Consider the following 26,226-nt stretch of genomic DNA (forward strand, 5'->3'; position numbering starts at 1 on the left):
CAAGGAGATCTGCTGGGTTCTCCCTTCCCCATCAAGGTCCTCTCCATCTTTTTCCTTTTCAGTATGGCTTCAACTTGGTCATGTCCCATCCCCATGCTGTCAATGAGATTGCACTTAGCCTCAACAACAAGAATCCAAGGTAGGTTCTTGCCTTCCCCACTCTTCTCAGGGCTCTAGAGGTCTGGCCTCTACTTGTCCCTGACCAGTCTGCCTATGTCGGAACCTTGGTTTGGGCCTCTCTCCTCTGTTGGGGAAGTGTCCTGGCTGCACAGCTGGTCTGCACAGCTGTGATCCTGGGAACAAACCTTCCTTACCCATCTTCTTCTTCTTCTTTTTTTTTGATACTGGGGATTGAACTTGGGGTATTTAACCACTGAGTCACATTCCCAGTTCTTTTTATTTTTGAGACAGGGTCTCACTAAGTTGCTGAGGCTGGACTTGAACTTGCAATCCTCCTGTTTCAGCTTCCTGAGTTGTTGGGATTACAGGCTTACCCATCTCCTTCCAAAACCCATCACCTCTTTTGCTGCCAAGGCTGTCTCAGTCCTCCAGAAGGACTCCCCTAGTCAAGAGCATAAGTTGTGTGGTGGTCAGGATGGGGAGATAAGAGAATTAATCTTCCTTTTTCACTCCTTAGGACCAAAGCCCTGGTCTTGGAGCTCTTAGCAGCTGTGTGTTTGGTGCGAGGAGGTCACGAAATCATCCTGGCTGCCTTTGACAATTTCAAAGAGGTCAGTCTCCTGCTTGCATCTGTGTGGAGAAGGTGGGGAACCTGGTATTTATTTAAAGCACCATTTCATGGGATTTCTAGTGATTTTAATGCTTGAGTGTTTGGCTAAGCAGCCTGCTCCCCAGATTAGGAACAGCACAGATTAGGAACAGTGGGCTATAGTGTAATGGTCCTAACCTGGCTTTATCAGATTCACCTTGTTAACACAGCTAGCTCCCTGTGCCCCATTCCAGACCACTGGAGACTGGGCATCTGTAGTTTATGAGAACTGCCAGGCAATTCTGCTGTAGTGAACCAAAGCAGGTATGTTTATTAGGGGAGGAAAGGGATGTCTCTCAGATAGTTGTCCACTGTTAGTGAGGGGAGAGAGCTTCTATGTGGAATGTCCTAAGCCTCTGGGCCTGGTTCTGAAACCCCAATCTGCTTGAATGTAGGATTCCTCGACATTCAGCCATAGTGTGGTCCCACCCCTTCCTCCTCTCTGGACCTCTTCCCTAGCATCCATTGTTTAAGTCAGGAAATAGCTCTTCCTCCTGGAAGCCCAGGGACTCACAGGAGCCTCTGGACCCCCGCCGGCAGAGGACTTTCCTGCACACTGGCTCCTCCTTTGCATTCCCCTGGGACCTTGGCCTCTTGCTTCAGCCATGTCCTGATTCCCTTTCTCCTGTCAGTAACTTGGCAGCATCAGACTTATGTGTTTCTTGTTGGCGTAGCCCCAGAGGCACTTAAAATCCAGCCTAAGGGCACAGGCTTTACTGGTTTCCCTTAGTGAGTTGGTGAGAGACCAGAGACCCAGGGCCAAATTCCAGGTCCCAGGTTTTCTTCAGAAAGTATCCAGAATGGCTCATTTCCTAGATTAGCTGTGGTTAAACTTGGTCTGAACCAATGCCTTTGCCATGATGTTTCTGGGAGCCTCAGCTCAGGGGCTTAGTTTCTGCATGGGGCAGATCTTTTCCCTGAGAAAGTTTGCTCATCCAGGTGTGCAAGGAGCTGCACCGCTTTGAGAAGCTGATGGAGTATTTCCGTAATGAGGACAGCAACATTGACTTCATGGTGAGGAACAGCCCAGGGCAGGTGCATGCCAAGCAGGGCCATGTGCTCCTTAGGGAAAGGGACCATGGTGACATTGTATTTTGATATTTTTATTCTTCACTAGGTGGCCTGCATGCAGTTCATCAACATTGTGGTACACTCAGTGGAGGATATGAACTTCCGGGTCCACCTACAGTATGAGTTTACAAAGCTGGGACTGGAGGAGTTCCTTCAGGTGAGCTGGCCAGGTGCTTTGGTATAAAGATCCAGCTTAGAAACATCAGTGTTTCTTTTATAAAAACTTAGTCCTTGATGCCTTTGGAACTTGCCTGTTTTCTCTGGTCTGGGTTTTAGGATATCCTACAGATACCTCTCTAACCAGGCAGCTCTATGAGGGCCAGATACTGACACAGCAAGTAGCAGGAAATCCCTGCATTATAGGCTGTGAGAGGGTGACAAAGACCCAAGAGTTTTTAGGTGGTTCCCCAACTACTACTATTTCTGATTTCTCCCCAGAAGTCAAGGCATACGGAAAGTGAGAAGTTGCAGGTGCAGATTCAGGCATACCTCGACAATGTGTTTGATGTAGGGGGTTTGTTGGAAGATGCTGAGACCAAGAATGTAGCCCTGGAGAAGGTGGAAGAACTAGAAGAGCATGTGTCTCACGTAGGTGGCCTCCTTTGTCTGCCATAACCTTTGTTGAGTGTCAGGGAGGATGGTGATGACTGAGTTTCAAAATCCTGTGTTTACCCACTTGCCTCCAGATTGAGCCTCAGAAAGACTTTAGAATCCACTGAGGCTCTCTAGAATATGCTATGGTGTGAGTCACATGCATTCAGACTGCTGCCATTTGCCTTGTATGTGTTGCTGTTTCATGTGGGGTCAGACCTTGGGCCCTCGGGAGGTGATGTAAAGAAGCCACCTAACCAAGCTGCGTTTGGGGACCTATGGGGTGGGAATGTTGGGCCCAGGTCTTGACTGGGCATTAGGGTGCCTAGGCTTTAGGGCCAGCCCCAAACCTGCCCTTCCCAACCTGCAGCTCACAGAGAAGCTTCTGGACCTGGAGAATGAGAACATGATGAGGGTGGCAGAGCTAGAGAAGCAGCTGCTGCAGCGAGAAAAAGAGCTGGAGAGCATCAAGGTACCAAAAAATCTGGGGAAGGAAAGCCATGGCCACCCCTGGGCTCCAGTGCTTTGGGACCTTGCTCTTCTGAGTTATGTCAAGAAAAGATCTTGATCTACCCTTGAGTTACACAGATGGTGGTGTTCTGATGATTTCACTCTATTTTTTAGTTTGGGAGGGAAGCTGAAACCAAAGTGGGCAAGACATAAGACATACTGGAAAGGGTAGAGGCAGACTGTGCACCCGCAGGTACCCCTGGAGTCCCTTCCAGTCTCCTCCCAACCCATCTTGCTGCTTTTTCCTCCACGTGCTTCTCAACCCTGCTTACAGATCAGGGTTGGAGTAGCTGTTTTTTAGGCCATCCACAAAGTATCCTAAATTAGGAATGCAGAGGCTTCTTATATTTCATTCTCTGCTTTATCCTTCCCCCACTTTTTTGTTAGTTATACAGTCATGCCCCACTGGATGTGGTGGTGCACACCTGTAATCCCAGCAGCTCAGGAGGCTGAGGCAAGAGGATCGCAAGTTCAAAGCTAGCCTCAACAATTTCGAGAGGCCCTAAGTAACTTAGCAAGACCCTGTCTCAAAAAAAAAATAAAAAAAGGGCTGGGAATGTGCTCAGTGGTTAGATTCAATCCTGGTATCAAAATAATAATAATGATATTGTCATCCTGCCCCAACCTTTTTCTTCCCAAGGAATATGATCATGAGCTGAGCCTCTGTTAAGTACCAAATTAGGAATATGGAGGGTTCAGAGATGGCTAAGACAAAGCCTATCCATGAGGCTTCCAACTGTGCAATTACACAGGGCCAAATTTAAATAAAAGCAATAAAGAAGGGCTGAGGTTGTGGCTCAGTGGTAAAGCACTTGCCTGGTGTGTGTAAGGCACTGGGTTCAATCCTCAGCACGCATAAATAAACAAACAAACAAACAAACAAATAAATAAATAAATAATGGAATTTTGTCCATGTACAACTAAAAAAAATATTTGAAAATTAAAAAAAAAGGGCAATAAAGAGACCCAAGGGGGCTGGGGGTTGTGATTCAGTGGCAGAGCGTTTACCTAGCATGTGTGAGGCACTGGGTTCAAATCTCAGCACCACATATAAATAAATGAATAAAATAAAGGTCTATCAACATCTTAAAAAAAAAGAGAGACCCCAAGGGCTATGGAGAAAGCAGCTACATCAGACTGGTAGTAGCTAAGGAGAATTTCATAGTAGCATCCTTTATCCTGGGTCCTGAAGGATTGGTGCTGTGAGAACAGTCCTGAACAGAGAGAATGACATTTCATGGTGCCAGCAGAGGGAGGCCAGCCCTTCTACTCACCTCCTTTGCTCTGCTGCACTCTGGCTTCCCTTACTCTCCCATCTAGAATTCTGCCACTCTAAGCACCTCACAAGACCCTTATTTGACTATCCTTTGGGTAGGAAATCTTTCTTACTCCTGGGAGTAATGACTGCTGTGCCTTTAGCCCATCCTTCCCTCAATGACACTCTCTGCCCAATAGGAGACATATGAGAACACAAGCCACCAGGTGCATACCCTGCGGAGGCTCATTAAGGAGAAGGAAGAGGCCTTCCAGCGCCGATGCCACATGGAGCCAAGTGCTCGTGGCTTGGAGCCCATGGGTGTTGAGGCCCTGACCAGAGCAGGCCCTGCAGAGCTGAGCGAGGGCATACCACCCTCAGACCTGGACCTGCTAGCTCCAGCCCCACCTGCCGAGGAGGCCCTTCCTTTGCCCCCACCACCGGCTCCTCCCTTGCCCCCGCCTCCTCCCCCTTTACCAGGTAAGTAACCAAGATCTCTAGGCCCAGCAGGGCAGCCACATTGTGGGGCCAAAACCCTAGTCAGCAGTGTCTTCTTTAGCAGCCAGGAAATGGCATCATTTGAAGGATGGAAGGCTATCAAGTCAAAGTGAGAGAGAGAGAAAGGGCTGATGGGGAGCTACCATCTAAGGAAGCTTGGGTTACTGGTACAGGGGTGGGCCTGTTTCAAGAATCATCAAAATGCTGCTTCAAAGCAGCCAAGGAGAGGCTGGAAAAACTGAGGCAGAGACTAGATTGAACCGCCTCTGACAGGACTCCTGGAAGTGACTTGAGCTGAACTCAAAGCCTCCACAGCCTCCTCTCCTAAGAGTCTGTAAGGACAGGACAGGTGGGCAGAGGAGAGGGCAGCCCAAGAAGTCTCATGACCCGTGGGTCATTGTGCCATTTCTTTTTCCCCTAGGCAAGTGTCCCCCAGCCCCACCTCTCCCTGGAGCTGCTCCCTCTGTGGTATTGACAGTGGGCCTGTCAGGTGAGTGCCTCTAGGACCTTGGACAGGGCTGGTGGAATCAGGGGAATGTGTCCTTGGCTCCATCCTCAATGATACTCCTTCCAAACTAGCCATTCGCATTAAGAAACCTATCAAGACCAAGTTCCGGTTGCCGGTCTTCAACTGGACAGCACTGAAACCCAATCAGATCAGTGGCACTGTCTTCAGTGAACTGGATGATGAGAAGATCTTGGAGGTGACAGGGTCTGGGGCCCAGAAGGGTGGGGCTGAAGACCAGGTTGCCAGACCTCCTAGACTTCTGTCTTCAGGCAGAGTGGGACCAGGGTCAGCTTCATGAACCAGAGCTAGGCTCGTGCTGAGTGTACTGCCAGCAGATCGTTGCGTAGTATGAGGCTGCAGTATTTTCCCTTCTCATCTACTCTTGCCAGGACCTGGATCTGGACAAGTTTGAAGAATTGTTTAAGACGAAAGCTCAGGGCCCTGCCCTTGACCTCATCTGCTCCAAGAATAAGACAGCACAAAAAGCTGCCAGCAAGGTGACCCTGTTGGAAGCCAACCGTGCCAAGAACCTGGCCATCACCCTGCGCAAGGCTGGCCGCTCAGCTGAGGAGATTTGCAGGGCTATTCACACGTGAGGCTCCCACTGACCTGGCTCTGGTCCCCAACCAGTTGGCAACCCAGCTCTCCACCCAGGAACCTGGTTTTTCCTAAATTCCAGGGTTCCTGACAGTTCCTCCACCCCTCCATCATCCACTGTCCTGGCTAGAACTTATTGCATCCATGCTATGTGCCAGAAGCCATGTGAGGTGCTGGAGATGAACCTAGACCTTCACTCAGGGAGCTCCTAGTCTAGTGGGAACAGTGCAGTAACACCAAGTGACACCACCTAGAGGGCAGAAAGAGCAACATGACTGAACTTTGTGATCAGGGAGGGCTTCCCAGAAGAGGTGACATCTCAACTGACATCTAAAGGAAGTGCACACTTTAGTCCAGTTCAGGGCCCAGAGGGAGGAGCTTGGTACCCTGGGTACTAAAAATGGAATCTGGCTTTAATGTAGGGAGGAGAATTTAGGAGGGACAGGGTAGAAAATTGGACAGAAGCCCTGCAGGCCCTGCTCAGGTGTTTGGACTTTATCATAGGTACAGAGGGCAGAAATTGATGGACTTACATTTATTGACTGATTGGCAGTACTGGAGTTTGAATTCAGGGCCTCAGCGCATGCTAGATAAATGCTCTACCACTGAGTTACATCCTGAGTCTCTCCACTCCCTTTTAAAATCTTATTTTGAGTGAGGATTTCACTAAGACCAGGCTGGTCTTGAACTTGTGATCTTCTACATGTGTGCACCATTGTGCCAGTTTGAAGGGCTCTTAAACAGGAGTATGGAAGCTGGGCACACTGGCACATACCTGCAATCCTAGCAATTTGGCAGAGTGAGGCAGGAGGATTGCAAGTTCAAAGCCAACCTCAGCAAATAAGACTCTCAGCAACTTAGCAAGACCCTTGTCTTAAAACTAATTTAAAAAGGACTGAGGATGCAGCTCAGTGGTAAAGTAACCCCTGGGTTCACTCCCCTATAGCAAATAAAAAACAGGAACATGGAATGTTCCCAAGATTTTTGGTGCCACTGTGATGGTGCTCTGCTTTCTAGCTTCGCCTCATGCAGTCCTCACCCCCATTTCTCCTGGAGGAAAGACATATGCAAATGATCCTGTGATCCTCCCTCCTACACAGGTATGACCTACAGACACTACCTGTGGATTTTGTGGAATGCCTGATGCGCTTCCTGCCCACGGAGGCTGAGGTGAAGCTACTGCGGCAATACGAGCGTGAGCGGCAGCCTCTAGAGGAGCTAGCAGCTGAGGACCGCTTCATGTTGCTCTTCAGCAAGGTGGAGCGGCTGACTCAGCGAATGGCTGGCATGGCCTTTCTGGGCAACTTCCAGGACAACCTGCAGATGCTCACACCGGTATAGCCCACATCCAAATAGTTATCCTCTGCTGCTGCTGCTCCATCTCTTTCTATTGAGCACTTCCCCTGCCCTGCTTCTCCTCCTAGCTCTTCCCTGACTTTAACTCCACACCACTACCCCAGCCTGGAGTGACTCAAGTATTCATCTCATTTTCCAGCAACTCAATGCCATAATTGCAGCCTCTGCCTCTGTCAAGTCTTCACAGAAGCTGAAGCAGATGCTGGAGGTGGGAAGAGGGGTGAATGGGGTGTTGGCCCTGGGGGCTATAGAGAGGGAGCCTTAGGGCATGACCTGACCTGCTTCCCACACATCTGCTGAACAGATCATACTTGCATTGGGAAACTACATGAATAGCAGCAAGCGAGGAGCTGTGTATGGCTTCAAGCTCCAGAGCCTAGATCTGGTAAGAAAGTGGTGGGTAGCATGGGCAGGGAGCCTGGGTACAGTGGTGGTGGAGCCTGTTTTTAGCTATCTGGCACTGCCTCTCCCTCCCTTCCAGCTACTGGACACTAAGTCCACTGACCGGAAGATGACTCTGCTGCATTTCATCGCCTTGACAGTGAAGGAGAAATACCCAGACCTAACTAACTTTTGGCATGAGCTGCACTTTGTGGAGAAGGCTGCAGCAGGTGAGGCGAGTTTGCCAGGGTAGGCAGGTCCTTATGTTCAGCCTAGGACAATCCCAGGAAGCTATGAGGAGAGGGAACTCTTGGTCCATTTATTTCTAGTTTTTTGTTAACTTTCTGACCACTTCAAAGCTTTCCGCTAGAGCCATGAGTGCAGGCCATCCCAGGGTGGGCCTTTCTCTCTAGGCATCAGGCCTGGCCTAGCCTTCCCAGTGAGGTACAATAGGAGCAGGAACAGGAAGGGGAGTTGACTCTTTCCTCCCAACTTCCTTAAGTTGGTTCAGAGGCATTTCTCTATGGTGCATGCAGTATTAGAAAAACCATGAAGCCCTCCACAGACATAAAGTAGCTGTTATTTGTGCCAGTTTATGGAAGCTGGGCAAGAAGTCAGCTCCACTTTGGAGACCAGAAACAACTGTAGCTTGCCTCCTTTTGCTACCTTGTTCTCTGGAGTTGCTCTACCTGAGAGAACCCAGCTCTCCGGTGTGCACTTCCTTCTTCATGTCCATACCTGGGTGAGAACCTTAGTGAGCTGTGCCAAGGGACAGGGTGTTTGCTGTAGCTGGGCTGGGCAATGCATATCCCAGGCCATAGGTGGGCCTCAGCAAGGCCTCTGACTACTACAGTGTCCCTGGAGAATGTGCTGCTAGATGTGAAGGAGCTGGGCCGGGGCATGGAGCTGATTCGGCGAGAATGCAGCATTCATGACAATAGTGTCCTTCGGAGCTTCCTCAGCACCAATGAAGGCAAACTGGATAAGCTCCAGCGTGACGCCAAGACAGCAGAGGTGAGCAAGAGATGGAGTGGGCAGGAGCAACCCAGGCTGTCTAGGTAAGCCTAGCTGGTTCTTTTATATAACACAAATGTCAGAGAGGGGTTTGGGGGTGGCAGACAGCCATCTCTGGAGACATGGGCACTTGGGGCCCTCAAGGACCCCAAATTCTCTCCAGTTTACCTTGGCTTGAGTGGTTGATTTTCCTTCCTTTGACCCTGTGCTTGCTTTCTGTGGGCCTCCTGTTCCTGGGCTTCTTCCTGCCAGGCTGACCCCCTTCTGCCAATCCCTTTCCCCAGGAGGCCTACAATGCAGTTGTGCGCTACTTTGGAGAGAGTCCCAAGACCACACCTCCTTCTGTATTTTTTCCAGTATTTGTCCGATTCATTCGTTCTTACAAGGTAAGCTGAAGAGGGGTTTTTAAAGAGAGGTTTGACAGTGAGAAACTCCTCTTTTAAAAAGGATTGAGGGGGAGAGAGCTCGGGCTTCAAGTCTTGGCTTTTTCAAACTCCTCCTCTGGGTCCTGGGAAGGGAGCAATGGAAGCTGGCGAGAGGCCTCATAGCTGAACTGGTGTGGCAGGGTGGGGGCCCAGGTTCTTCCTGTCATTGTTTGGAGCAGGAAGTGCCCCTCCAGAAGGTGGCCACCTGGGGTTCACTGGTCCCACTGCCACCTACTCTCCACTCTGTGTCAGCTCCTCCCCTCCTAGCCTGTAAGCCTCACTGTCCACCTTGGTTCTCTGTAGGAAGCAGAACAAGAGAATGAAGCCCGCAAGAAGCAGGAGGAGGTAATGCGGGAGAAACAGCTGGCTCAGGAAGCCAAGAAGCTGGATGCCAAGGTGCGTGGGACCAAGAACTGGGGCAAAGAACTGGGGACTGAGGGGGAAGTAGAGCTAGAGAGAAGATGGGAAACTGCAACAGATACATCTGAGGCTAGAAGGATTGAGGCTAGAATCCAGAGGGATGAGGAGCTGGGCTTTGGGAGGGGGATACCCAGTAGCACATAAGCCAGGAGCATCTTGGGACAGGAGCCAGCCCCTTGTCAGATTACTGATGACTTCCTTCCCCTTTCAAATGCTTGGCCATAGACCCCATCCCAGCGGAACAAATGGCAACAGCAGGAGCTAATTGCAGAGTTGAGGCGACGCCAGGCTAAGGAGCACCGACCAGTTTATGAGGGAAAAGATGGTACCATTGAGGACATCATCACAGGTGGGGTCCTTCTGCCCTCCTTTGGGGCCTGGTGTTGGATCCAGATCCCAGAGCCCAACCTATCCAGATCCACCCCTGCCCCACTGCCCACCAATGAGGCCTGACCACTGTGTCTCTCTCCTGGGCCAGTGTTGAAGAGTGTCCCTTTCACGGCTCGTACTGCCAAGCGGGGCTCACGCTTCTTCTGTGATGCAGCCCACCATGATGAGTCAAACTGTTAACCCCCAAGGCTGGGGCCCCTGACAGGTATTGGGCACCACAGCTGCCCCTTCTGCATGCCCACCTCCCTGGACACCTGCTGGAGCCCATAGGCACTCCCTTGCATGCTCTGGAATCATTCCCTAGCTGCCTCTTAGTATGGGAACACATACTTCTTGCATGCCCCACGATGCCAGAAGCATGGCTTATCCTCTGCATTTGCCCACACAGAAGTAGACTCCCTCTCACTAATGCTGTCCTGGCTTCTACTAAGACCCAAGGGCCAGGTGTGGGAGCTGTGCCAGAGTAGGCAGGACCATAGGCTTATTGTTTTGATTGCTGATGCTGAGGTTACATTTCTGGGTCCAGGGCATCTTGGTCCTTCTCTTCTCTACAGTTCCCTCCTCATAAGAGCTCTGGTAGTAGGTGCTGCCCAGGGACAGTTAGATGCCCCCTCATGTCTGCTTCCTGACATTCGAAGGGTCTCTTCCCAGGTTGTGGCTCTGCTTAAGTCTACTTTGTTTCTGCCTAGTGGCCTGTAGTCTCCCCACCTGATTTTTTTCAAAGGACAGAGTCCCAGCATTTTCCCTAGCTGGCCTTAAAGCCTCGCTTCAAATTCCATGGTCCACTTCACGGCTGGTTCCTCTGCTGTGGGTGCTCCTGAAGATGCTGTCCTGCCTAGCTTCCTGCCTGTTGATAAGCTCCTTTGTCTTCCCTATAGGCCTCCAACACCAACCCATTGTTGTTCGCCACCAAGCGCGGAATGCTGCACCACCCAGTGGCCCCCCTCGGGCTCCAGGCCCCCACTGAGACCCTCTTGGAGGCAGAAGCACTTCAGTCCTCAGTCCTGCAAAGTTCCGCCAGTGGACCTGAAGCCAAGGGTCTGGCAGAAGGTTATGCTGCTCTCAGCTGTGCCACCCCAGCACTCGGGCTGGATCTTACCTATGCCATTGTGGGCACTAGGCCTATTACAGACCTGGAACTTCCCTAGTGCCTCCAGTACTGTACTTTGCCCCTGTGGTCTTCAATTTCATTCCTTAAAAGGTCATCAAGGGGTTAGCTCAAAGCTGGGAAAACCCATTTCCAGCTTTACCTTATACAGGGGGCACCTAGGCCCCTCTCCCCTGCTAGAGCCCAGTGAGAAGAGAGGGAAAAAGCTAGTCTCCCTGCTTTTTTCCCCTCTCTCTTCACAGTTCCATGGTCAACACTAGTCTAGCAGTATACAGGCATCCTGGAACCCTGCCAATCTCAGATCATCTCTTATGAGGAGCAAGGAAGGCCCTTTTATGCTTGGACCCACCCAGCTGCACCCTCATGATAAGTGTAGAGGAGTGATGCCAGGCCTACTGTCCTTCTCCTTGGCCCATTCAAGTCACATGCTGTTCTTGCTGCAGTGGCCTGAAGAACAGGGTTGTCTACACCAAGACCTCTAGAGAAAGGGCATGCAAACAACCTCCTCACCTCCTTTTCTCAGCTAGGTGGTTTTTTGGTGGGGGGTAGGAAGCATGGTGGTCTCTGCAGACTATCTGCTCAGTTCCCTGCCAGTTTTGTCTCAGTCCCTGGAAGAGAATCAGGGGCCACCTCTTTTTGTACATGTACCATTTCCCTTCTCTCTTGTACATAAACCCTAGTCCTTCCTTCTCTTAACAAAAGCTTGAAGCACCAGGCTGTCTCCTCTTTCTGAGCTTGGGGGAGCCAGGATGGTTGCTGAATTAAAAAGTCTGGGGAAAGGAGCACAGAAGCTTGCCGGAAGGAGGCTGGGTGGTTTCTGATGACACAAAGGGAAGCAGGCCTGTGTGAGACACTAGTGCCCTCTGCTGGGCATGTGTACACCAATCCAGTTCCCAGCCTGCCCAAGTAGCACATGGAGAGGACAAAAGTCACCAGCCATGTTATAAATATTGTTATTTAAAAAACAAAAACAAAACACACATACGTCAGGTCCCTGGAGAAAGCAGTGGTGAAGCCCCTGGGCAGGCACTGATACTAGAGGGTAAGAACTCAGCCCTATGCCACCCAGGCTGTGTCCACCAGCCTGTCTCTTCCCTGGAGACCCCATTGCTCATACTTGATCTACTGGTATCACCCGCCCCCCTTCAACATGGCCTGGGGCTGTGGGCAAGGACTGCACTAGTTGTCCGGGAAGTGGGGAACCCTTGAACACCAAGAGCAACCTTGACAGGTGCCAACAGTGGTGTACTGAGGGTGGATTTACTTTAGGAAAAGTGGACACCGAACAGACGAAGGAGTCTGAGGCATACGGTAAGGGTGGTCAAGAAGCCACCACCTCAAGCAGGCCCGAGGCAGAGAGCAGCTTATCAGGTCACTGGTGGTCATCCAGCTGCTGTAGGAGTGTCCGCCGCCGCCTCTCTAGCTCCCCCTCACTCAGCTCGCTTTCTGACGTGTCCCAGCCTGTCTGTTGGAGCAGAGGCATGGCTCACCCAAGCCCCCTGGACAGAGTGCTGCCTGGCTGGGGCCGGGCCCCTGCCTCTGCCTCTCACCTTCTCCTTCTTGACTCCAAAGCCTGGGGAGCGATTAGGGAGCTCTGCCTGCCGAAGCTCCCTATCCTTGTCTTGTTCTTGTTCTTTCTCTTCACTCTCCTTGCCAGCTTTCTCCTCGGGGTCTGTCTCACTCTCAGGGCTGTTCTGTAAAAGTCCAGAGCCCAACTCCTCAGCTTCTGTGGACAGCTGGGAGGTAGGTGGAACAGATCCCACAAAATAGCAAGGTCTTAAGCAGAGTTCCTTCTCTACTCACCGACTTATGTCTTCTCTTTTTAGTTTTCTTTTTTGGTTTCTTGGCTTTCCGAAGGCCATGATCTGGAGATAAAAAATTCCTACTAACTCCCATAGGGAAAAAGGAGAGCTCGGTCTCTTCTCTGCCACAGCCCTCTCTGTTCATTCTTTGTAGACCTGGGCCTTGTGGTTTGAGAAAGGTTGAATCTAGTTTTCCTTCCTTCTCCTGGTTTCCTGTCTAGGCAGGAACAGGAAGTTCTTCCCATCCTCACAGGTCAGCCCTCCTAATCCACTCCACCCTCAAGGGTGCTAGAGCTTGCTGAGTTCCTCCTCTTAATAGTCATCCACAGTTCTCCATCTTCCAGCATCTGCTTACCTGATCCAAGAAGAAGGTGGGAGGATGGGGAGCCCCGTCCTCCAAGGGCAACACCCCCACTTTCAACTGAATCAAGTGAGGATGAGGGATCAGAGCCAGACTCTGAGAGGTTTCGCCTCCTCCGCTTGGGGGGCCGGAGGGATGGTGGGGGCAGCTCCTCCTCTTCCGACTCGGAGCCCTGGGCACATAAACAGATATGGGTTAATGCAGAGGTTCTCTGGCCTCTAGAGCTCTTGTCTGTGAATTGGGGATAGAGAAGAGGATCCAGGATTCCAAAAAGAATCCTCAAATCTCCTTCCAATGGAGGTGACATAGGGAAAAACAAAAAGTGTCGAGTACCCCAAAACAATCCAGCCTCACCCCCACATCCCTCTACCTGCCAACTCACAGAGGGTGAGTGGGAACGCTTGTGATGGTGTTTCTTGCCCTTCCTGCCATGCTTTCGGCCTTTGGTGTGGAGGTGCTGGCATTCAGTCTGCTAGAAGCAGAGGGAGAAAGGTGAGGACTATGCCTCCCTGTCTTAGGCTAGGGCCTTTTGCCTATCCCAGGTCTCCCTTAGGCTTCTATATCCTTAGCTGTCCAGGGAAAGGAGAGACCTAGGATAGGATGTGAGGCCACTGAGGTCTCTGAGGAACTGGCCTAGGGAATTCAAGCATTTAACGACAGCTCCAAAGCCTGACTCACCTCCAGCACCTGCAGGAACTCCCGGAAGAGCCGGATCCTTTCCGACTCTAGGGTGATCTGCTCAAAGGCTGAGTCGCACACAAAGCGCTCACGGACCTTGAACGGGGAGAGCACTGCTGATCAGACCAGGCTCCACCCAGCCGGGCTTGAACACCTCCACGAGCATAGGGCAGGGCAGGGGCAGAGGAAGGAAGGGAACTGGAGCCGGCCCAGGGCTGTGCTGTGACTGGGGTGGGCCCTCAGTGGTGGAGAAACTCCGCTGCCCTCAGGCTTGAGGGGTGACTGGGGCCAGGCTGCGCTCCTGACCTCTTCCCACGCAGTGCCCAGCTCCAGAGCAGGCACGGCCTGCCTCAGCATGCTTCGAAAGGCAGCTTCTCTGCGCCGCATCCTTCGTGCTTCCTCCTTTTCCCGCTCCCTCTCCCGTGCCTCTGCTTTCTCCAGCAGCTGAAGACAGAGATGCAGAACAAGGTCACCCAGAAGGGTGAGTGCCCAGGGCCCACTCAGGCATACCTTAAGAGGTAGAAAGTTGGGGTCTGGCCTTCTGTCATGATCCCCTGAACCCAGGACAGTCAGTAGGACAAGAGTGAAAAGGGAAGGAGTAAGACAATGGGATGAGTAAAAAAAAATCCAAGACCCACCCCACCCTGCCCCTCACACTATTGAAGGTCAGCTTGATGTTGCCTGCGTCCAGCGCAGCAGCCCTCTTGTCAAAGCTTATGACGTGGGCGAAGTCTTCAAACGCTGTGTTCACCTCCACGCAGAAGCCCCGGTCCTGTAGGCACAGCAACACATGAAGCAGAGGGCACCACAGGCCTGAGGCCTAAGGCTGACAGGCATAGGAATCAGACCAGAGGATGTTCAAAAAGCCCCTGTCCTTAAGAGGATCCACAACTGTGCCACACTTCAGAAACCACACTGTTTAAGTCATCATCTGACAAGCTCCCATGCCTACCCCTGGTCTGGTTGTCACATGGAGCTAAAGGGCTGGCGATGTCTCTGTTTGCTGAGTGATGCCTAAAGTTCTCACAATTAGCTCTTTGTTCCTTTGGCTTATAGCTCTGGTCCCAGTTAGATCTTCCTATTGCTCAGGGAAGTTTCATGAATTCTCAATCAACATCTGCTGGTCTCTACATTTTGGTTCTAATTATTGAATGCCTATTATGTACCAGATACCCTCTGTGAGTGCTTCACACACATTTAATCCTCCTGGTTATAATTTGGAACAAGTCCTAGTATACTAATTTTACATAGGAGAAATGAGAGCACCTGCTCAAGATCTCATAGGTGAACCTATGGCTGGGAAAGAACATTATCCCAGGTCTTTCTAGCAGAAATGGAGGCCATCAGGTGAGCAACTCTCCAGCAATGTTAGAAACATGCCCCATTTTCTGGCACCATGGCCAGGCTCTGTACTTATCACCATAGCCTCATATCCCAAAGAGACAGAGGCTTAGAATGATTCATTTGGCCCAAGACAACACAAGTGATGTGGAACCACTAGGGCTCAAGTCAGCAGGGACACAGCCATATTCCCTACTCTCACTCTACATCTACACAGCTCTAACTTCCTCTGATCTACCCGCTGAGGGAGGAGGTTTGCTCTTCAAGTACTTCCTCAGCTTACACTTCTCCAACCCTTCTCAAATACATTCACTCTTTCTTAGGGAAGTGAAGGCTTCAATATCATCTGTACTGGCTCCTTCCATCAAGCACACACCTCACTTTACCTGTAACATCCCTTACATCCTGCTCTCACTTCTTCAAGCTAACTACCCTTGCTTTTCTTTAGTTACAAAATTTCTTAAAATGCAGCACAAAGGAAAAGGAATAAACATTGACAGCCTGTTATAGGCAAGACGTTTTACAAATTTTATTTTAATTCTCTTGATCTTGCAAATGGATTATCCCTACTTTACTGAAAAGGAAAAGGAAACTGAAGCTCAGAAGTACTATATAACTTGCAGACGTCTCAGCCAATAAGAGCCAGGAGTTACTTGACTCTGAAACATGTTGTCCCAAAGCCACTGGCTTCATGGTCACACTCTCCCAAGTCACTCATATTGTAATAGTCAAATTCAAGGGTTCCTGTTCAGTCCTCATTCATCTGGTCCTTGGTGCTTCTGCTGTTTACTTCTTCAACACTACCCTCCTTCTTTAGGTCCCTCCTATACCTACCTCTTGTCACCTCTCTTATATGTGTATGATCCTAATAATAGCAGTTTATCCTTTTCTCACTATCTGATTTATACTTTCCCTGACAACCTCATCCTTTACCTCTGCTGATTTTCAGACCCATACTAGACTGTATATTTCACAGACACTTCAAATTCAACAGATCCTAAGATATATGCTCCCTTGGGATATGCTCGCATATGCTCCTCACCTCCAAGCTCTTACTGATCTCCCACAGGCCCAGTCATCTACCTCCAATTATCTACCTGTCCCAAGTCCAGGCCCTGTGTTATCCTACAGATGAGAGGGGCCACCATAGTTCACCTGGCTGTGGATGGCCACAGAAAACTCCTGAGCTCATTTGTCTTCTAAAAGCAGTAGCCCACATGGAGGAACAGGAAGAGGAGCTGTCTAAAACAGTATTTCTCAGGTGCTGTGGAAAGACAGAACTTAGCAAGGGCAGGAGCCCTGCAGAACAATTGTCAGTATCAGCCACTCTATGGCTAAAGTTAACCAGGCAAAAAATTAACTATATCGGGATATTAGTTTATGTAACTATCCTATTCAAAATACAGTATTTGCTTTATTCTTCCTTGCTCCAGGTTGCTTTTGAGAATAATTCCCCTATTGGAATTCCTACTGTAATCCTGCTCTTCCTGCTTATTCCTTACTAATGGTGACATCATTCATGGCCCCATCCCTGCACCTCCTCCTTTTCCCTCAAGTTTATAAAACAACCTGGCAATTCCACTTTTCAGTGACTCAACCGCACTGTTTTTAAACTTTTCAAACAAGAAACTTTTTTTTCAATAAAAATCATATGTAGCATCTCAATGTATTAAAGAGATGCAAGCTCCTCCATTCAAAAACAGAGGAAGAAGTATAGAATCCCCAGATACTAAACCTCCACCCCTTGCTTTTCTCAAGGTGCCTATGGCAGCTCAAGCCCAGCTAGATTCCTACAGCTCATTCTCCTCATGTGCCATCCCCACTGCCTTGCCTGGAGATCACCACCAACCTAGACCCTGAGAAGGTCAGCTGACTGGTCTCCCTGTCTTCATTCCTCCTTCCTTCATTCCTAACCCAGCCTCTGGCATTTAGTACTGCTCTGACTTTGGTACCAAGTAGCCTTGGTATCAGAGAAGAGGCCTGGGGATAAGTCAGAGGATGACTAAAATTTAAAAAGTATCTGAATTACTTGCCACTGTCACTTGAGGTTTCTACCACTGTCTCCACCACTAATATCTCCCCTAGTGACATAAACACTCCAGACTGGGAGGTGCTACCACACACTATCACCAATGGCTTTTCCAAGATGCCATATGATATTACTTACAAGATAAAAATCCAAATTTCTTATTTTAGCATTCAAGACACTTTACATGCAGGGCTTTACTTCCACACAGGGCATATGGTTCCGGAGAAACAGAGGAAGTCACAGGACAATATGATACATCTTACCTAATAGTAACTTAAAAATATTAAATTCATATTAAATAGGAAGGTGATGTGGGATTAAAATGCAGCATGTGCATGAGTTTGTAAGTTAAAATAAAAGACTTCAAAGAAACTTCATGGGGCTGAGGATGTACTCAGTGGTAAAGCACTTACCTAGCATGTGCTAGGTCCTGGGTTCAAGCCCCAGTACCCCCCCCCAAACAAAAAAAGGTGATATGTGCAATGGTACTATCTTATTAACTTTATTCCTAGGTCCTTCTCAAATCAGACACCAAGTTAATCTCACCTGTAATTAGGTGTCCTTTGGTAGAACACTCACCATTTTTTAAATAAGGAAACCAAGGCTCAGAAAGGTTAAATGGCCTAGTCAAGGTCACATATTAGTAAGGGATTAATCTGGACTGTTAGCCCAGTCTGCCTCAGGTTCTGCTTCTTACCACTGGACTGGACTGAACTATCTCCTAAAAATTCACTGGAATGTTCTTCACTTCCAAAGGAAAAATGCTTTCCTTTTTTCTTTTGAAACATTAGAGTCTCTTCACTTTCATAATTACCCATCTTTTCTAACTGTGACAGACATGGGCACTATTTCTTCAGTATAAAGAAAGTGGCAGTGCACATGGGATGGTACATGGCAGCTGACACTCAATGCAGTATTAAGAAGGCAGTAAGGAGTAGTGAGGCAAAGAACAACGTGCCCTTTCTGAGAAGGCAATGGCATCTCAGTCTGATTCCTCAGAATGCCTCACAAAACCAGCCCAGTGCTGCCTGTCTTTTATGTTAAATCTTCCAATTTAAAAATGTTAATAATGAATTCCAAATTTTTCTAAACCACCATGCTGGTCAGAAAGCATATTTCTATAGCCTATTAATTTATAATTATCTATACTTTTTGCTCCTCAAACTCGCCATACACTTTCCACCCACCTGCTTTTTTATGCCTAGGACATTCTGCCCTCCTCTACTCCTTTATAAAAGTGCAGTTCAAATGACAATTCTTCCAATTAATCTCTGTAATAACACCTGCCCCCCTGCATAACTGTTCTCATGTCTATCTTTGTATAATACCATGAGCTCCTATGAGCAGAAATCTTGTCTTATTCATTACTATATCCCAATTCAAGGTAAAGAACCACAGTAGATATCTGCTGAACAAGCTGCTACACTCTTGCAAAATGGGACTCATCAGGGAATCTGTGCAGGGGCTGTGGCTTGCACATAGCCTGTGTTCATCCATAACCTCAGGTTCCCCTCACCTTAAGAATGTCCTTAATGATCTTCTTCTCATCATGAAATCGTGCCTTCAACTCTTCCACATAGAACTTGAACAAGTCCAGAGGGGTAGAGCCTGCAGGGAGGGAGGGAGGGGGGGCCTGGCGGGCGGCAGCTTCCCAAGGCCTGGGGTGGGGTCGAGGACCAGGGAGTGGGAATGCAGAGGCGTCAGGGCAGGAAGCCAGACCAGAGAAGGGGGAGCCTGGCTGCCTTACCCGGCTGGCCCAGCATGTTGGCAAAGCGGACATCAGTGCTGACTGCTGGGTACAGCTCCATCCAGGTGGACATGGAGTGCAGCTGCCCTGTCTCGTGCAGCTCGTCCAGGAAGGTCTAAGCAGGGAGAGGCCAAGGATAGGGAAAGTGAGATAGGGAGAAAGAAAGGGAATGGCAGAGGGAAAGGCAGGGGCAATCCACAATCAGGAAATCCAGGCAAGGGAGGCAGAGAGGAGATACAGATGTAGAGGAAGAGAACATTACTAAAAGAAGAGAATATAAATATGGAGGGACAGAGCAAAAAATGAAAACAAGCCAGCCTGGGAGGCAGCACCATCTTCCATGGCTTGGTTGCAACTTTCTTTTGTGATCCAATCCAATTAAATCATCCCCATACTGCCACCCATAAGCTGGAGGATAATCTCTACCTGTCTGCTCCCCACCCAAAGGAAATGTACATGGCCTAGCTGCCACACTGCCTGCAGGGTGCTCTCTGCTGGTGGCTTCTGAGAGGTACAAACATCTGGTCTCCCTAGAGGAGCACAGTCCAGAGTTGAAGGGACACAGCAGGGAGCAGAACTGGAAGCAGAGAGAGGTCTTGTGAAGCTTGGACAAAAGAGGGACAAAGCAGGCAGCCTAGCCCAAAGCAGGCAGGGCATGGGTAGAAGTTACTGTCTTGGGTAGAGCTGAGCTCTGATCCCCAAGGGCAGCAAAAATACCTGGAAAGCCTCCCGGTTCTTGCGCTGCTGTCGCCGTTCCCGAAGTCGGGCCCGTTCCCGCTCCTCCTCCTCCTCCCTCTCCAAAGCTCGGATATGCTCTTCAAAGCAGATCAGGGCATCTTCCTTGTCCATGTCTGTAGGTAGGAAGGAGGCTCAGCAGGTGCCATACTAGCAGGATACCCTCTCAGATTCAGTACCCAGTGTCTCATGGTTGATGTTCCTATGGGTACTGGGGACACTCAGGTTAGTGGGGAAAGCAGAGAAAAGGACTCTGTGGGAGTAGCTACTTCAACGGCAGTTCTTGAGGGAGATCATTCATTGCATTAGAAAAAAATCAGCAAGTTTTCAGTCCTGATGTGATTTCTGGTGTGAGTTACTAGAAGCCATCCCATGAAACCCGTTTTCTCAGGATCTGAGGTTTCACATCATAGGGAAGCAAAGTCAATCAGGCTTTGATGTAACTTCCGAAAATAATTTGTCATATCATCAGTGATCACAGGTCAGCAACTGTTTATTGTAGCATCCGTGACCAGTTAATGCCCTGATGCTATGACAATCTAAGACTACAGTCACATAAACTACAAATATGATCATCATCTCCAGGAAAGGGAGGCAGAGAGGAGGAGATACAGATGTAGAGGAAAAGAACACTGATTCCTATATCCCAGAGCTCTTCCTCCAAGAACACACAATGTCCAGGTCAACAGTGAACTCCAGAGGGAGGGAGAGGATATCTAGTGACTTGAGTATTGGAGACTTCTAGAATGAGCAGGAGGTGCAAGGGAGTGGTATGAGGCAAGCTCTGGGGTCCCAAGTCATGTAAAAAGGGGAAGGGTCAAGTGGGAGTGGAGACTCAAGCTTACTTTGCAGCTGATGGTCCTGAGCAAAACTGGGGTTATCCATGAGGTATTGTTGTGCCTGGGACCATGTGGTCTGGAAGTTGACACTACTCATTCCATCCAGGATGCTCTTCAGGGCCTGAATATTTCGGCGCCGGAGCTGCTTGGCCTGTTCCTGGGGAGCCACAGGATCAAGATGAGGCTAGGCAAGCCAGAGCTACCCAAGTGGGCCTGGCAGAGGAGAATTTGGGAAAGGAAGTATCTCAAGAACCCTAGGAGGAGGAATAGACTTTCATGTCCCCAGGTAGGGGAGGAACCAACCTGTCCGATTCCTCCTTGCCCTCCCAGACCCAAGACTACAGGCTCAGGGCAGAAATGGAGGGACCTATAAGTGTCACATCAGCTTCCAAGTCAGGAGCTGGGACATTGGGGAGTAGAGAAATAAATGGCCAGAGTCCATAAAAGAGCAAAGATAAGGAAGGTCCAAGATATTATTTGGTCTGAAGGATCTGGTCCAATGACCATTTACCTTTTCTTTCTTGGCCAGGAAGAAGAGGACATCATCATAAACCTCTTTTCGATCCCTCTCAGGGACCACAGCCCAGACCTCCAGTTCCCCAAAGGTCTGTTCTGCCCGCCTGTGGAGCACATGGGCTGTGAGTAGGCAGAGAGCAGATCACTGAGCCTCTGTGTTCTCCGGGTTCCCAAGTCCCAGCCCAGCCCGGCCCCCTAACCGGTAGCGGGTGGTGGAGGTCATGCGTTCATGCTGTTCCAGGAAATGCTGTAGGGTCTGCTTGGCCTCCTTGGCCCTTAGCCGGGCCTCTTCCTTCTCCTCCTTCTCCCGCTGTGCCTTGTAAGCATTGAATGCCTGCTTTTTCTCACTTAGTTTGGGCAAGGCACTAGGGTACAAATGGCAAGAATGGAGTGGAAACAAAAGAGTCTGCTTGAACCATCCTCTGAAGCCCATAAAGTAGGATCACAGGACACTGGGGGTCTCCACAAGCTGAATGGGGGGCAGGGCATGTAAGGGCTCAGCCTACAGATGTGTGGGATATGGGCAGGAGAGAAGTAATAAGGGGAAGAGACACAACCCCTAGATACTGCTAACACTAGGCACTTTTGCTTTGGTGTTCTCAAGTTGCTATCAGACCTCTGCCCTACTCAGGTCTTTCTTTCCCCAATTAATTCAATTCGATTCAATTTAATCCAATAAGCATTTATTGAATGTCTCATGTCAGATACCGTTCCATTTTCTTGTCCTAGCTTTTCCTCCCCTTGCTCTCCAATCTGGTCTGTCACTTTCCTAACTCCAGACCCCTTGAGCCTGATCTTGAGTTGGGGCTTCTCAGAGAATTCCTGGTCTGGCTGCTCTCATGAACATGGCCTGGCTCCCTCTGCCCAGGCCTACCTGTAACGGGGATCTGTGACTACCATCTTCATGGCCTGTTCCCATGAGGCATTGGAGGGGACAGCCTGGAATAGAGTAAGTAGGGGTCATGGGGCCTGCCCACCTCCAGATTCCTCCTTCCAGGTCTTCCTCCAGGAGCCCCACCCTCAGCACCTTGTCCCTCAGCAGTTCCTTGAATGCCTGCTTTGCCTTCTCTCGGTTGCTCCAACTGAGGCCAGACCTCTCTGGTTCTGGCTTGGATTCTTCCTCCTCTTGCTGTGTTAGCTGATGCTGTCCAGCAGAACTAGGGGGCAGAGGGGACTCAGCCACAGGGTACCCAGCCCTCACTGCTTTCAGTGTGCTGTACTCTCAGCAACATTTTACCCTCCTTGCTTCCCATAGTAGCCACTTTCTTCCCTTCAGAGGTCATTGCCCAGATCTTTATACCCCTCCCAAGAGGCCTGGCAGAGAATGAAGAATGAACCAGGATAAAAGCCTGAGGCTAACATCTGGAATGCTGTTGGGGGCAGCCCTCACCTGCTGGGGCCCTCCTCTGGCTGCTGCAGAAACCCCTGCTCCAGGGGCTGGGCAGCCTCCGACACATCACAATCTTCACTCCCACCTGGCTCAGGTTCCAGGAGGCCCTTGGGCATTGGAGTGGGGCCAGGAGGTGCAGGTGGGGGGTCAGGCTGAGGCTGAGGTGGCTGTGGCTGTAGTGTCTGCGGCTGTTGCATTTTTCTGTAGATAAGCCAAAAGAGTGGTGTTGGAGCAGAGCAGGGATAGAGAAGGGCAGGTGCTTGCTGGCGTTTTTACTCCGGGAAGGACTGGGGCCAGAGCAAATGACCTCACAAGGAGACTAAGAGCTGATTCCTCTCACAGAGTAGGGATACTGCAGAATTCATTCCCACCCCCCAAGTATGAATGGATAGGTGGGTGAGTCACTCACCCTGCAGCCTCTTGTTTGACTAGAGCTGCAATGGGAAAAGAACACAGTCAGAGTAGCAAAGGACCCCCACCACCTTGCCCAGACCTCCCCTTCCTCCCAGGACCCCTCACCCTCCAGGTCATCCAGGTCCTTGGGCCGGGTCCAGCAGGACTCCTGACTCTGGTTATTATAGTAGTAAGGTTTGCCTGTGTCTGACTTGTACTCTTTCCAGGGACACTGAGACAGCAGCAGCTGCAAGAGGATGGGTCAGAGGATATCAGTAGGCTGGGGAGCTCTCTGGTCACAAGGGAGCTAATAAGACCCAGTGAATAGAGGTAGTCTTGAGCTACCATCTAACCTGGCTCAAATGGGGGAACATGGACTTCCTAAGATCCTAGGGAGGTATTTCTAGGGAGCATGGGGGTGGGCCAGGCAGCTTGGGACCTCTAATTATAATTAGTCAGAGATTCAGGGGAAGGACTTGGAAGGGTCAGCGCAGCTGAAAGGAAGGGCCAGAAAGCCCCACTCAGGACCTCCGCCTTGGACTTGAGCACGCTGGGCTTCTCCCACACGGACTGCTTGTCGTCAGCATTGTAGTAGTAGATGCGCCCATCAGGGGCCACATGCTCACTCCATAGGGCCCTCTGGGAGGAGGGGGGCACAGAATGGTGGTCAAGGCTCCTTTCCCAAAGCCTCTTCTTCTCACCCCAAAGATTTAAATACCAACCTCCCATTTTCAGCTTTCCTACCCAGAGACTCAAGCTAGAAACTCACCGGAGGGCCTGTCCCAGCCACAGCAGCTAGAAAAGAAGCCAAAGGAAATGTACTAAGTTTTTGTTTAAACCCCCATCTTATCCCCACTTAGTCCTCCCTTATTCCATCCCCAGTAAATATCTCCCTGGTCCCATCAACATCCCAGGCTCCCTGGCATCCCAACAGGCATGATCCAGGGTGGGTTCCAGTCCATGGTCCCCTCTCCCCTGTACCCCCCAACCTCCGAGCCTGGGGGGAGCAGGCCCCCAGAAGACTCACAGCTGGCGGTGTCCGCACCCGGAGCCGTCTGCCGAAGAAAGAGGAGGGGGAAGGGTTGGGGCCAAGCCCAGTGGCCCCCAGGACCCAGGCCATGGGGGATGGAGAAGCAGGCCAGGCCAGGATCTGTGTGTCCTGCTCCCAGGGATCTCTCCTCCCTAACAGATCCCCTCCCTCCTGCCAGGGCTATGGCTCTCAGATCCCAAGGGGAATTGCACAACAGCTCCTTTCTTCATTGTCCTCAAGTCAGAGTATTTTGAGTCAACTTCAACTCCTGAGGCCCATCTCTTCAAAGTGGATGCCAAATTCTATATCCCACTCAGACTCTACTATACTGAGCACAAGAAGGTTTAGCGAGATCCCTGGATGCCACTGCCTCCTCCAGAAGCAAAGAACATGTGAAGAAAGGACTGTATTAGTGTGTCCACAGTGCATGGCCATGTGATGGAAAGAAGTGTCTGGTATGAGTGTGCTCCTGAAAGGTGCTGTGTGTGCACGGAGATAACAAAGAATATATATGCCTTTGGGGACGATCAGGAAACTAAAATTGCTGAGTACGCAGTTGGGGAGGAAGATTCCAGCATGGGGAATGCTGCTGGGGACCAGGGTGGATATAAGAAGAGGGAAAGAAGTGGAGTCCACGCCCTTGTACTCCAAGTCAGACCCACAGAATTGCAGGGTACAGCCTGCTTCTTGCCAGCCCCTAGAGCTTACCGCGGCAGTGACAGGCACTGCTGGCATCAGCATTCCTGGCATCATCGGAGGTACCATTCCTGGTATCTATGGATATAAAACCAGCCACTGAGGTTAGGTCAGGTGGATAGCGTCCCTTTCAGTTGGGGGTCCTAACAGATCCCACTGGGGTGGCCCAGGCAATCCTCAGGTTCTGGGTTTTCACTTTTCCTAAGAGTTGTCTCAGTCATTCAGCAGACAAATCCACATGGGCCTGGATCAAAGATCATTTCTCTTCCCAGTTTCTGAACTCTGAGTACCTCTCATTTCCACCCCCAATTAAACAAACAAGGTTTCCTGAGGCCCTCTGGAGGGAGACAATTACCTGTGTGAGTGGTGGTGGTGCCCCCATTGGTGGAAGCATTGGGGGCAAGATGCCAGGTGGCATGGGGGGGATGGCTGGTGGTCTCTGACTCATGGGTGGGAGCCCCATCGGAGGAAAGGGTGGGGGGATCCCTGGAGGGGGCATCTGGAAGTGAGGAAAGGAAGAAATATTGAACAGAGGAACACTGCCTTGCTAGGGACAGAGAAGACCCGTCAGGAAGCATCCACCTGTTGTCCACCCAGCCCTCCACCCTGGCTTGGAGGTATTCCAAGGCTTTCATTTGAGAAGCACAAGGCATGAAACTGCCTCCCTCCTCACCACTGAGAAAGACAGGTAACTGGGGAGTTCTCTGGGTTTAACAGGTAAGCACACAGCTTCCTAAGAGGCAGGAAAAGGAAAGGGAACTGAAACAGCACCAGACTGGGGGAAGGCTATAACCCTTCAGCACTGTTCCCCAAGAAGCCTCTCATGTTAAGGGCGGAAGGCAGCCATCCCCAGTTCTTCTGCCTCCTCTTTTTCTCTGACTCTACCAATGCAATTCCAGCCCAAATTCTGTGGCTTTTTAAAAAAGAGCACAGGTAAGGAGTAGTGAAAGAGAAAGACAGACCCATCCTGCGCTCACTCTAACGGAGTCTTTTCTCTTCCACTTCTACTTCCATCCCCAGTGTGTCCCAGGGACAAAAGGACAAAGGGGGAACTGTCACCTTTTCGGACTAGAGCTTAACAGTAGCTCTCCCCACCCCAATGCCCAGACAAAACCACCCCTCTTCCAATGGCAGCAAAAAGGTGCATTACAGGAGAACCGTGCTGGCGATGCAGCAGTGGCAAGGGCTGGGGAGTTGAGGGTGCAGGCTGGAAAAGCCAAGCCCAGGGAAACACATAAAACTTACGAAGGGTGGTGGCATCATGGGGGGCCCCGGTGGGAAGGGGGCAGGCGCTGCTGGGGGCCGGGGACCAGAATCGGGAACCGACTGTTGAGGGAGAGAAAAGTCATAGGACCCAGGATGGGCAGAGAGATGGGCTTTTGCGGAAGGGAAGCAGAAAGGGTAAAGTTGAAAAAGGAACACAAAGTTCAGATGGGGTCTCCAAGCCCAAATTCCTACCCACCCCAAGTTCTGAGTCCTGGGAAGATCTGTTCTTTCCATGCCAGTCTAGAGCCAGCTGGCTGAGACCTTCAATGTCATCTTTATTTTGGGAGTTTCCATTTTGCCAAAGCCACAGAAAAGAGAGAAGACTCCACTATAGGCATCCAGCTTTTCCCATGGCTTTTAACCATTTTCCTGCCAGTGGCTAGGCCTTTCTCAAAGCAGCGGCCTCTTTTTCTATTCCTCTACTTCCATTAACCCAGTTAGAGAGTCAATCCAAAGTTCTCTAAACACAAACAGTTGTCAGCCTTTTACAGTTCTAGTCTCACACACCTC

The 26,226-nt window shown here is 50.3% G+C and overlaps 2 protein-coding genes across 12 annotated transcripts in view; one reads left to right on the forward strand and one right to left on the reverse strand.

The window, feature by feature from the left end:
* Window positions 1–10,878, forward strand: part of Fmnl3 (formin like 3) — a 56,877-nt gene extending 45,999 nt beyond the window's left edge. For 3 of the 4 annotated variants that reach the window (XM_026407044.2, XM_026407048.2, XM_026407047.2), the window contains 20 exons: window positions 63–139; window positions 638–731; window positions 1,709–1,783; window positions 1,887–1,997; window positions 2,279–2,428; window positions 2,802–2,903; window positions 4,397–4,676; window positions 5,116–5,184; window positions 5,274–5,398; window positions 5,592–5,794; window positions 6,900–7,134; window positions 7,295–7,363; window positions 7,460–7,540; window positions 7,637–7,766; window positions 8,390–8,550; window positions 8,835–8,936; window positions 9,279–9,371; window positions 9,621–9,744; window positions 9,874–9,990; window positions 10,664–10,878. In XM_026407044.2, coding sequence (XP_026262829.1) covers window positions 63–139; window positions 638–731; window positions 1,709–1,783; window positions 1,887–1,997; window positions 2,279–2,428; window positions 2,802–2,903; window positions 4,397–4,676; window positions 5,116–5,184; window positions 5,274–5,398; window positions 5,592–5,794; window positions 6,900–7,134; window positions 7,295–7,363; window positions 7,460–7,540; window positions 7,637–7,766; window positions 8,390–8,550; window positions 8,835–8,936; window positions 9,279–9,371; window positions 9,621–9,744; window positions 9,874–9,965 — 2,373 coding nt within the window. In that variant the 3' untranslated portion in view covers window positions 9,966–9,990; window positions 10,664–10,878. The remainder of the gene's footprint in view (window positions 1–62; window positions 140–637; window positions 732–1,708; window positions 1,784–1,886; window positions 1,998–2,278; window positions 2,429–2,801; window positions 2,904–4,396; window positions 4,677–5,115; window positions 5,185–5,273; window positions 5,399–5,591; window positions 5,795–6,899; window positions 7,135–7,294; window positions 7,364–7,459; window positions 7,541–7,636; window positions 7,767–8,389; window positions 8,551–8,834; window positions 8,937–9,278; window positions 9,372–9,620; window positions 9,745–9,873; window positions 9,991–10,663) is intronic. The other variant, XM_026407046.2, reaches the window with a different exon arrangement.
* Window positions 1–26,226, reverse strand: part of Prpf40b (pre-mRNA processing factor 40B) — a 58,157-nt gene that overhangs the window by 26,118 nt on the left and 5,813 nt on the right. For 3 of the 8 annotated variants that reach the window (XM_026407050.2, XM_026407054.2, XM_026407055.2), the window contains exons 2-26: window positions 25,696–25,776; window positions 24,806–24,949; window positions 24,463–24,528; window positions 23,752–23,779; window positions 23,494–23,519; window positions 23,253–23,363; window positions 22,851–22,971; window positions 22,741–22,765; window positions 22,332–22,532; window positions 21,969–22,098; window positions 21,816–21,880; window positions 21,142–21,306; window positions 20,937–21,045; window positions 20,432–20,582; window positions 19,569–19,702; window positions 18,852–18,966; window positions 18,621–18,712; window positions 14,390–14,506; window positions 14,041–14,178; window positions 13,735–13,830; window positions 13,439–13,528; window positions 13,051–13,228; window positions 12,697–12,758; window positions 12,444–12,587; window positions 11,827–12,358 (exon numbers count right to left, since the gene is read on the reverse strand). In XM_026407050.2, coding sequence (XP_026262835.2) covers window positions 12,266–12,358; window positions 12,444–12,587; window positions 12,697–12,758; window positions 13,051–13,228; window positions 13,439–13,528; window positions 13,735–13,830; window positions 14,041–14,178; window positions 14,390–14,506; window positions 18,621–18,712; window positions 18,852–18,966; window positions 19,569–19,702; window positions 20,432–20,582; window positions 20,937–21,045; window positions 21,142–21,306; window positions 21,816–21,880; window positions 21,969–22,098; window positions 22,332–22,532; window positions 22,741–22,765; window positions 22,851–22,971; window positions 23,253–23,363; window positions 23,494–23,519; window positions 23,752–23,779; window positions 24,463–24,528; window positions 24,806–24,949; window positions 25,696–25,776 — 2,682 coding nt within the window. In that variant the 3' untranslated portion in view covers window positions 11,827–12,265. Of the gene's footprint in view, window positions 1–5,418; window positions 5,601–11,826; window positions 12,359–12,443; window positions 12,588–12,696; window positions 12,759–13,050; window positions 13,229–13,438; window positions 13,529–13,734; window positions 13,831–14,040; window positions 14,179–14,389; window positions 14,507–18,620; window positions 18,713–18,851; window positions 18,967–19,568; window positions 19,703–20,431; window positions 20,583–20,936; window positions 21,046–21,141; window positions 21,307–21,815; window positions 21,881–21,968; window positions 22,099–22,331; window positions 22,533–22,740; window positions 22,766–22,850; window positions 22,972–23,252; window positions 23,364–23,493; window positions 23,520–23,751; window positions 23,780–24,462; window positions 24,529–24,805; window positions 24,950–25,695; window positions 25,777–26,226 lie in introns of those variants that run through there. The other 5 variants (XM_026407057.2, XM_026407056.2, XM_026407051.2 and 2 more) reach the window with 4 other exon arrangements.

Source organism: Urocitellus parryii, chromosome 5 (assembly GCF_045843805.1).
Source record: "Urocitellus parryii isolate mUroPar1 chromosome 5, mUroPar1.hap1, whole genome shotgun sequence".
NCBI lineage: Eukaryota > Metazoa > Chordata > Mammalia > Rodentia > Sciuridae > Urocitellus > Urocitellus parryii.